The 11,640-nt window shown below is 37.3% G+C and overlaps 1 protein-coding gene across 10 annotated transcripts in view; it reads right to left on the bottom strand.

Annotated features, from left to right (window-relative positions):
* LOC106868262 (dedicator of cytokinesis protein 7) overlaps positions 1-11,640 on the bottom strand; it is a 174,794-nt gene that overhangs the window by 23,747 nt on the left and 139,407 nt on the right. For all 10 annotated transcript variants that reach the window (XR_008264747.1, XM_052970082.1, XM_052970084.1 and 7 more), the window contains 6 exons: positions 9,873-10,004; positions 8,574-8,726; positions 5,286-5,444; positions 4,187-4,363; positions 2,876-2,992; positions 523-666 (listed from right to left, as the gene is read on the bottom strand). Coding sequence is in view for 9 of the 10 variants with exons in the window: in XM_052970082.1 (XP_052826042.1) it covers positions 523-666; positions 2,876-2,992; positions 4,187-4,363; positions 5,286-5,444; positions 8,574-8,726; positions 9,873-10,004 (882 nt within the window). In the remaining variant the exon portion in view is untranslated. The remainder of the gene's footprint in view (positions 1-522; positions 667-2,875; positions 2,993-4,186; positions 4,364-5,285; positions 5,445-8,573; positions 8,727-9,872; positions 10,005-11,640) is intronic.

Genomic DNA, 11,640 nt, shown 5'->3' on the forward strand with positions numbered 1-11,640 from the left:
GCAACAAAATTTGACACATTTCAAACTTATGATGCCTGGTAGGACAGGACCATCACTGATAAGGAATGAACATACATATATATATATACACACACACATATAGTAGAAGCACATAGCCTAGTGATTAGAGTAGTGGACTTGCGGTCGTGGGTTTGAATCTCAGACCGGGTGATGTGTGTGTTTAGGAGCAAAACACCTAAGGTCAGGCAGAAGGTAATGGTGAACTTCTGCTGACTCTTCCACCACAGCTTCCTCTCACTCTTTCCTCCTGCGTCTAGCAGCTCACCTGTGATGGTACACCATCCCATCAAGGTGGGGAACCTATACGCCAATGAATACAGGAAACCGGCCCTTATGAGCCAGGAATGGTTCGAGAAGAAACAAACAAACAAAAACAACACATATATATAAATGGTTACTTCAAATGAATAAACAATAAAATTAACAATAACAGACAACAAGAGGATATACACAAGGACTGTTTTATATATATATAATGATAACAAAAGCTGATATACTCACCATTGAAAAGGAACCACAGGCCTGTTCCAAAAGACCAATAAGGCCACTTTCTGAAAAATATTTGCCAGTACAAATACCTTCTTCTTCAGGTGAAACAACATCATCAGATACTGCACTTTCTTCAAGAACATTGGAAGAAATTTTCTGTGAGAATTTAGAAGAAAAAAAAGTGTTAAAAGATGTCATTTTAAACTTGAGTTGGATGAGTCTAACGAAGCATCTTCCCACACGTTTCATTTCTGTTGTGATCTTATCTACAATGTCCAGTGTTCTCGAATCCAATTTCTTCTAATGCTTCTGATACAAGTGTCCACTGTAGGTACCGTTAGTGCTACTACTAATGAAATATTTCTTCCCATAGCAACTTACATCCATTCTCATGGATTAGCAAAATTATTTGAAAAGCAGACAAAATGTCAGTGGTATTTAATCATGGCCCTTTACATTTTGAGTTCAAATTCTGCTGAGGGTATTAATTTGCTTTCAGATCTTCAAGAGAGGTTGACAATAAAATAAAGTGTCAGTCAAGTACTGGAGTTTAATTTAATATTCGCATGAAATATCCTGGATATGAATGAAGTTATCACAGACAACTAAGACAATTTATCTTTCTTGCATAAATTTTCCAATACTTTTGGTACTCAGCCATTTTCTCAATGGGTCTGCATTCCACTTTTCTCATAAGTTAGCAACTCAAGTTCACTTAACCTGACTCAATATTTCTCTCCAATCCCTTTAAACCATCTGTAATCACTATTCATATTTCATTGCAAGACAGCAAACACATTATTCATACATAGGTCACATAATTTGCCTCTTGCAACAAGAGATGGAACATACTTAAAGTCAGGATCTAAATCAGGCATGGGAAATCTTTTTTGACAAGTGGGTCATGTGAGACATGACTCTTCATCAGGCAGGCCACACTTTTAAAGAATATTAATAAACGTTATTTTCCATGTGAAATAAAGCACACCGTTCAGTAAGGCCTGTGGGCTGCATTTTGTCTGTGACTCATCTAAATGAAGATTTTCATTTAATTACACATGAGAAGTATCATAAATGAATGATGAAACTTCAGTATATTACTGGTGCACTGATCCTTCAGTGGTGTCTCAACAAACTAGTGGTTTACAGCTATGCATATCTGTGATAACTATATTGCACCCAAAAAAGGAGCTGAGGACATTTTATTTAAACACTAATTAACTTAGAAAAGTGAGTTCTTTAGGATTCTCCTAACCATTTATAAGTGAGTGAGAATAACACAGGGTCTCTATAAGTCCAGTTAAATTGTGTAGATACCTTTGCAGCAGTGTAGCCAATATTGTTTTCAAATTTTGGCACAAGGCCAGCCACTCCGTGAGTGTAGTGGGTGCTTTTTACATGTCACTGGCACAGGGGCCAGAGGAGGCTGGCAATGGCCACGAATGGTTGGTGCTTTTTACGTGCCATCAGAACAGGTATCACAACTACAATTTCCATTTGATTTTCGGACAAAATGTTACTAAGCTTTTTGCCTGGCATGCAAATGATTCTTATTCTTTTATTGCCCACAAGGGGCTAAACATAGAGGAATAAACAAGGACAGACAAAGGGATTAAGTCGATTACATCAACCGCCAGTGCATAACTGGTACTTATTTAATTGACCCCGAAAGAATGAAAGGCTAAGTCGACCTAGGCAGAATTTGAACTCAGAACGTAGTGGCAGATAAAATACGGCTAAGCATTTCATCCGGCATGCAAATGAATCTGCCAGCTCGCTGCCCTCAGTGTAGCAAATATTGGACAGAGAGTGTCATATCACTGGATACTAGCAATATCCTCTTATTTTACCAGTGTGATCCGAAAGTAGTAATAACTGAACTCTTAGCTATAGTTTGGTTGTAAGGAAGAACTAGTTGTTGCCTATGAATATTACATACCTGGCAATGAACCAATGAATGAGTCTCTACATAGTGGTTATTTGTTATGCTAGAAATAGTAGCCAAATTTCCCTCAAATCAGGCCTTCCTGTCTTCAAAAAATGAAAGGACACATTAGATAATGTAGTCCAAGATAATTTCAATAAGGCATGAAGGTCATGACTGGAATGTTTTTGATAAGTTTGCTAATTCAGGGCTGATCTGATACAAGACAACAACCTACTCATTAAATGTAGAAATGTGGCTATATTACACAGATCCAATAATGAAAAACTAATAACATGGATGATGATGATGACGATGACGACGATGGTGGTTATGTTGGTGTTGGTGGTGGTTAGGTAGTAGTAGTAGTAGTAGTAGTAGTAGTAGTAGTAGTAGTAGTAGTAGTAGTAGTAGTAGTAGTAGTAAACTGAAACTACTGACCTGAAAGTCGACACAGCCCACCGGTAGGTGAGGCCTGTCTTCCAACATATTGAGGTATTCTGCCACCAAACCTGCTGCATGGATGAGACAATGGGCAGCTTCTGCATTGTTCTTTCGCTGTAGAAGAAAACAGGAAGTAAGCAAGTGAATTAAATGAAAAGATCTGGTAAATGATGGAGATTAAAGAATGAATGGCTAAATGCAGTTTTCCAAGATTACTAATGAACATTACAACTTAGCTTCAAGAACCAGATAGATACAAAGAAAACGAAAAACCAACAAGGGTGCTCCTATGTAATAAATCAGTCTGCTAGAAATAGCAGCCAAACCTCCACCAAATCACAACTTATATGCTTAATACAGAAAGGGCACTTTAGATATACTGTGCCTCAGTAAAAGACACAATAATCATGAGTATAACATCTATGGTTATAAAGAAATGTATTTATGGATTCATTTATATTATAGGACAAGGCTGACAGCTGAAAACCTTTTCTACAGTACAAGTAATCAATAAATATATATACAGGCACATATCCATATCGTTGTTGTTGTCGTTTAACGTCTGCTTTCCATACTAGCATGGGTTGGACGATTTGACTGAGGACTGGTGGGCCAGGAGACGACACCAGGCTCCAATCTGATTTGGCAGAGTTTCTACAGCTGGATGCCCTTCCTAACGCCAACCACTCCGAGAGTGTAGTGGGTGCTTTTACATGCCACCGGCATGAGGGCCAGTCTTAAAACGACTGCTGTGAAATTAAGTCCACAAGGACCTTTACATCCATTTGGGCTGAATATCAAACTGGGTCATTTCATTGTTATTTAACACTTCATCAGGATTTGCTTACCATTCCTTTCCAAACAGCAGATGATAGCGGCCAAAGGCTACTTGTTAAAAGTGTAAGTGAAAAATGTGAAGGACACAAGTCACCTAATGATAAGAAATTGATGGTCAAACAATAAAGATATGTAATCATAAAAGGTCTGCTGGAAGAGGGTTAACCCTTTAGTGTTCACATCATTCTGCCATAATTAATGCTTTTTTATCCACATTATTTTGAACTAATCATGCATTATCTCGTAGTTATGAAATTTTGATGAGGTAGCTGTTAATTCTTAAAACGATATTGTAGGGTTGGTGTGAGAGACCAGATCTGGGCAGTTTGAACATAGAATAGGCAGAATACTTTTGGCTGGATATGGTCGGTTTAAATGCTAAAGGGTTAAACAACAACTCACAGCTATTGTACTTTTGGTCAAAGGTGAGAAGACATACAACAATAGGAGTAAAAATATGCATGTACCTACCTCACTGTGTTTGCATCCCATAGTTTGTAACCAGGTGAGCCGTAGGTCAGGTGATGTCTGATAGCCCTTTGCTATACGGTACATTAGATCTATTAACATTTCTGGGTCCTCATTGAATTCTTTCATTTTCACGGTATCAGACAGAATCATGTGTAAATTGAATACCAAGTCACGTACCTAGAAGATATTTCAGAACATCTAGGCCATTAAAGTTAATGCAGTGTACCAGAAATAATTTATATCTAAATGTAATTATAACCAAAAACAAAAAAAAAAAAAAAACTATAAGTGTTAATGCACAATACTTTTAAAAGGGGCAAAGGAGATAATTTTAAAAATATTTTGCAGATGTTTCCTTGATTCTGCAATTTTGATAATGATGTACAGTCTTACCATGCATAAGTTTGAAACAGTATAAAAGTAAAATAGTATATCCACAGTATAAATAGGACAGACACTGCTTCTAATGTAACAGTGTGTCCACTTTATAAAATAATTAATAGCCACTGGTTCAGATAATGACAGACATAAAACTACTTTGAGGTTAGACATTTTATAGTAGTAGTATGAATCTCTGTACTGCTAATATTCACGCTTCATCTTGTCCTCTTGTTCACAGAAGCTGATTGATGACAAAGGTTGGAGAGAGTATCACCATCTCACCACCAATGCTGCTAGAAACTGAATTTCTGTAGCTCTGGTATCTGTTGATGAATGCACATAGAAAAGCCAGCCAAACTCTCAAACAGTGTAGTGAGAAACACCTCACATATGCATTAACACACTTAGAAAGTAGAGTCAACTGGTGCTCTGGACGACAATCTTAATGATGGTGATGAAACAGCAATGACACTGATGATGGTAATGACAATTACGATGATGATGATGATGATGATGATGATGATGATGATGATGATGATGATGATGATGATGATAAGGAGGTGGAGGATAAGGATTACAATGATGAAATATCTATCATCAAAATGCACAACTTGGTACATACTAACGACAACAAAGTGAAGAGGAGCATCAGTTCTTGTCACCAGTTTACCAAACTGTATGACATGAAATGAGATCAAATGAGAACAACAAAATATACCTGTGCAGGAAATGTGGTGTTTACTAACTCAACATCAGCTTCTGCGTATGTCAAAATTGTCTTTAGAGATTTTCGTAAATATTCTTCATTAAATTTTTGGTTTTGTCCAACTAACGAACTCAGTGACATTGTCACCTGCATTTTTACACGTGCAAAATTCTAGAAGCAAAAACAGGATAAAATATGAACAAATAATATGAAGAAAACGTAAATGACATAAAACAAATATACATATAAATAAATTGACACCACCATTCATTCATCGCTATATGCCTGTATTACTGTGATTGGATAGGTTTCCATGTATACAGAATCTCACCATTTGTAGCAGAAACCAACTCTCACCATTTCTTCCAAGTTGTTCCTCTTCTACAAGTTTTTTTCCACTTGGTACTTCATTACCCAATTGTTATCTTCTATACACCATAATGACACAGTCTCCTTTCATGTACATAACATCTAATTCTTATTGTGCCCAGTTTTTCTTTCAGCTCATTTGCACTCTGTCATTCAAGCACACTGCCATTACACATCCAGTGGGGCAAGCTTCTTTCATTTCTTTACTACCTTTTCCCATCCTCAACGTCCAATCACCATATTTCACTACCCTGCAACATCTCACAATATATACAATCATCATACAATATGCTCTTCATTCAGAAATGAAATTCTTTCACTACCAGCAAAGGTAATAACTCCTTAAACTTTTACCATCCTGTTCTTACTCTGTCAGCTATACTTTCAGAACATCCACCCCAACAGCTAATTAGGTCACCTTGGTAATGTTATAATATAAAACATACAAAAAATTAAGGTGATTATAACAGTGTAGTGATGACATTGTTTCATGTTAGTAATAACATGTATAATGTCTCAAGCATGGCTTAGTGGTTAGGATATTTGGCCCACAACTGTAAAGTTGGGAGTTCGATTCCTGATAGTGTGTTGAGTCCTTGAGCAAGACACTTTATTTCATGTTGCTCTAGTCCACTTAGCTGGCAAAAATGAGGAGTATCTGTAATTTAAAGGGCCAGCCTTGCCACATTCTGTGTGATACTGAATTTCCTTGAGAACTATGTTAAAGGTTGTGGAGTGTTCAGCCACTTGCCGGTTAATCTCATGAAGAGGCTGTTCTGCTGATCAGATCAACTGGAACCCTCACTGTTGTAACCAATGGAGTGCCAGTTCAATGTCAGAGTGCCAGAGCATTAAACAGTGAGCTAAACACAATCATGCTATCAACTTGGTAAACTGCAATTCTGAAATTAGCTCAAGGGAGTAATAATCCTTAATTAGTCTGTATATAGTCTGTATAAAGGCGCAGGAGTGGCTGTGTGGTAAGTAGCTTGCTTACCAACCACATGGTTCTGGGTTCATTCCCACTGCGTGGCACCTTGGGCAAGTGTCTTCTACTATAGCCTCGGGCCGACCAAAGCCTTGTGAGTGGATTTGGTAGACGGAAACTGAAAGAAGCCCGTCGTATATATGTATATATATATATATTTGTGTGTGTGTGTGTGTGTGTATATGTTTGTGTCTGTGTTTGTCCCCCCAACATCGCTTGACAACCGATGCTGGTGTGTTTACGTCCCCGTAACTTAGCGGTTCAACAAAAGAGACCGATAGAATAAGTACTAGGCTTCCAAAGAATAAGTCCTGGGGTCGATTTGCTCGACTAAAGGCGGTGCTCCAGCATGGCCGCAGTCAAATGACTGAAACAAGTAAAAGAGAATAAAACAGTAGTTAGGTAATTTCTTTTATTATTCATGAAATATAGATTCCAAGTTGACCACCGAAAAGCTTAACAGAGGCAGGATGTTGACATGCCATATGTGTTTGAGAGAAGACTAGAAAATATCCTTTAATTAAGATATGACAACTTAGTCTCTTTCAACAATACAAAGACTCACCCTGGTGAAGAGGATTGGCCTGCAAGAGTCCTGTACTGGTGCTACTTAAAAAGCACTTGTGCCAATGCTACATTAAAAGCATTCAGCAAACACTGTAAAGTGATTGGCATTAGGAAGGGCATCCAGCCATAGAAACCAAGCCAAATCACACTGGAACCTGGTGCAGCTCTCCCACTCACCAACTCTAGTCAAAACATCCAACCAATGCCAGCATGGAAAACGGATGATGATGATGATGATGATGATGATGATGATGATGATGATATGTAAAAAGTACCTTTTGAACATTGGGCCCCACAGGGCAATGATAAGTGACTGAGACCTTTGGCTATATGCCGTGCCTGAGAGGACCCATCAAGCCAAGTGAAATTGTAGTTATAGCTGATGCTAGTGTCATGCAGCTGGCACCCGTGCCAGTGGCATGTAAAAAGCACCCATTACACTCTTGTAGTGGTTGGCATTAGGAAGGGCATCCAGCTGTAGAAACCATACCAAATCAGATTGGAACCTGGTGTAGCCCTACAGCTTACCTGCTTCAGTCAAACCATCTAATCCATGCCAACATGGAAAACAGATACTAAATGATGACGATATATATATATATATATATAGTGGTTGGCGTTAGGAAGGGCATCCAGCTGTAGAAACTCTGCCAAATCAGACTGGAGCCTGGTGTTGCCATCCGGTTTCACCAGTCCTCAGTCAAATCGTCCAACCCATGCTAGCATGGAAAGCGGACGTTAAACGATGATGATGATGATGATGATGATATATATATATATATATATATATATATATATGAAAAGAGAAATGTATCAAATCTCTAGCCTTGAACAATACACATGTAAAAATCATAGAGCTCACAATTATAGATGGTGTCTCATTGCAACCCACATGTATAACATTTGCAAATGTGTATTACAAAAGTTAACCTGCCTTGCTAGAACCACAAAATACTTCAGCACAGATGAGTTGCTGACTATCTACACAGTTCAAATAAAACTCACACTAATGTACTGCTCTTACATTTGGGAAGTGCTACTGTTACAACTGCACACACACATAACACATATTTTTCTAAACACTTTACTCAATACCGCTTCAGAAGTGCAGACCACTGGAATTTCCATTTCACTTATATTTCCTCACAGGTACCAACATATAGAAGTTGAAACTGAACATCAAATTACATTTATCTCTCCTTTTTCATTAGAATAAATAATACAAAATATATATTAGGTGAAATAAATATATCTACAAAAACACACATGCACACAGATAGAAATACAGAAATATATATAGATACAAATACTCATACATATTTTAACAAGCAGAAAAACACACACAAATAACTGTTAAGTCACAATGTCTGACTTACATTGCCCATCTCAAAGTTCTGTTTCATAAGTAGATAGAGGGAAGCTGCTGCATGTGACCGTGTGTTGCTAATACAGGAACTACAATGACGTAGTAGACGTAGGCAGAGATCAGCACACTGTTCTGTTTCTTCTTGGAACAGAAGTTCAGGGAACTGTAAAACAACAAAAGGGTGATGGTGATCAGTTTCGGAGAGATAGTATAAAACCAATTACACATCAACATATTTAAAACATTGAGTAATAAAAAGCACATCTGGTACATTTTACTTATTTTACAAGTTTCAGTTACTGAACTATGGCCATACTGGTGTGCCACTTTTAGAGACTATAGTGGACCCCTGGCTCAGTACCTTGTCTGGTACTTATCTTATAAATCTCAGAAGTAGGAAAGCAAGGTAACCACAGAATTTAAATAGACAGAACCAAATATTGGTTTCAAATTTTGGCACAAGGTCAGCAATACAGGGGAGGGGTAAGTCAATTACACTGACCTCAGTCCTCTAATAGTACTTATTTTATTGACTCTCGAAAGGATAAAAGGCAAAGTCAACCTTGGCAGAATTTGAACATTTGAACGTAAAGATGAATGAAATGCTACTAAATATTTTCCCCCGGTGTGCTAATGGTTCTGCCAGCTTGTTGCCCTCAGCAGAACCAAATATTACAAAGTATTTTTTGTGTCTGATACTCTACCAGTTTTACTAAAGAGACAATCTCACAGATGGTCAGACAATTAAACCAATCTATCTATTAGTTTTTTAATTACCGGTACTGAACACTAGGTCTTTGGATTCATTTTTGTAATGTCTGTTCATTGATACACATACACAAGTATTCCTTAAATCTTTTAAGCTCATGGTTAGTAAGAGTTATTTTTGCAATTTCTATGGATATATACATATGTTTGTTTTTATGTTATGATAGAAACAATTTTACATCAAATTGAAAGATTTCTCAATACACTTGGTAAAGTATGAATTCATTATTCTTTAACAAGAACAATATTGACAGTGACTTTGAGGTTTTGGCCAGCTAAGCCATCATCGACACACATACATACAGATAAGTGTGTATTTATACCCATACTTGTGCCAGCATAAACCATTGTCAAACTGAAAGCACTTTGGGAAGAAAACCATAGTGATTAACAGAATAAATAACTAACTCAAACATATACTGAACTAACATAATTGACTAAAACTCTTGAAGGTAGTGCCACGGCATGGCTGCAGTTGAAAGATTGATACCAGAAGAAGAATAAAAGAATACGGAAAATGTGGAAAATATGTAAAACAAACCTTGCTGACTAGTGATCTCTGTGTTGCTAACATGTGTTGCAATACTGCAGTGCTTTGATTTAAGCCAAGACTGTGTAACAAAACCCGCAACGCGTAACCGAGGGTAGGCATCTCCATCGATGACTGGGCAATCTGATAATATAAATATATAAAACAAGAACTCACAATATGTATATGTTTATATATATATATATATATAAATGAAAAGCAATAAAGAAACTGTCAAGTGTAATATATGTATAATAAAATAAAAAAATATTTAATTATATATTTTGCATTAAATGAAGAAATGATGACTAGTGAAAATTGTGTAAATAACAATAACAACAACAATGATAATAGTAATAATAATAATCCTTTCTACAATAGGCACAATGCCTGAAATTTGGGGGAAGGGGCCAGTCGATTACATCGATCCCAGTGCGTAACTGGTACTTAATTTATTGACCCCGAAAGGATGAAAGGCAAAGTCGACCTCAGCGGAATTTGAACTGAGAACATAGCAACAGGTGAAATACGGCTAACCATTTTGCTACCTCCTCCTCCTCCTACTACTACTACTAATAATGATAATGATAAGTTTTAAGCCTATAAGCATTCACTGAGTATTGACTAAGGAAACTAGTCTAATATTGGGGCATATAAGCCCACAATGGAAAAAGTGAGTATTAGTATGTGTGGGAATTGAATCCACACCTCTTATATTTGCAGTAAGTGTGCTAACTGATTACACCAACCTATCCACTGACTATTTCCCATGCGATATCATCATCATCATCATCATCGTTTAACGTCCGCTTTCCATGCTAGCATGGGTTGGACGATTTGACTGAGGACTGGTGAAACCGGATGGCAACACCAGGCTCCAGTCTGATTTGGCAGAGTTTCTACAGCTGGATGCCCTTCCTAACGCCAACCATATATACAGATATATAAGTGCAATATGCAGTGAGGAATGAGTTTGAACTTACGAAGTTATAGTGACAACTCTGGACATATACTGGTCTTCAAAGACTTCCTCAGCACTATCTTTTACTCATCAGAAAACATAGCGCAACACAAAACTACCAGGCCTTAACATGACTTTAGAGTGTACAACTTTTGTTTTGCTAAGGTGGTTTAAATTATCCAAAACATATTGGGAGATGTCATCATAACTGCTGAAAGTTCTACTCATTTTCCACTGCATATCTGCATTTAATTTTTTATAAATCAAAGTTTTAGTCTTTTCTCTCTTACTACTCTGTGTGTGTGTACATGTATCTATACATACACCTTCTCCTTAACTTATGACCGAGTTCTATTCCAACTAACAGGTTGTAAGTCGATCTGGTCATTACATTGGATTTATATTTTCAACGTTGGTTTTCATCAGAATGCAACTGATGCTTGAAAGTGACTGAGTAAGAGACAGTGACAGACAGTGGATGCCTGGGTCTAAGGGAGGCCTACGTTGCCAGATGCTGCCATACTTATCATATGCAGCTGCCCAGCATCTGAAAATTGATTTTTTTATTTACTAATTTTTTCATTTCCTTATTTTTTGTGGTTGTAAATGCAGACGGTTGAATGTCACATAGGTCGTAAGTCAAGGAAAAGGTTTGCATATGTATATACACACACACACACATATATATATATATATATATATATATATGACATGGAGAATGGCTTTCGTTGACATGGAGAATGGCTTTCGTTGACATGGAGAAAGCCTTTGACAGGGTCCCCCGATCCCTTATCTGGTGGTCAATGAGGAAACTTGGGA

The sequence above is a fragment of the Octopus bimaculoides genome, chromosome 8 (assembly GCF_001194135.2).
Source record: "Octopus bimaculoides isolate UCB-OBI-ISO-001 chromosome 8, ASM119413v2, whole genome shotgun sequence".
NCBI lineage: Eukaryota > Metazoa > Mollusca > Cephalopoda > Octopoda > Octopodidae > Octopus > Octopus bimaculoides.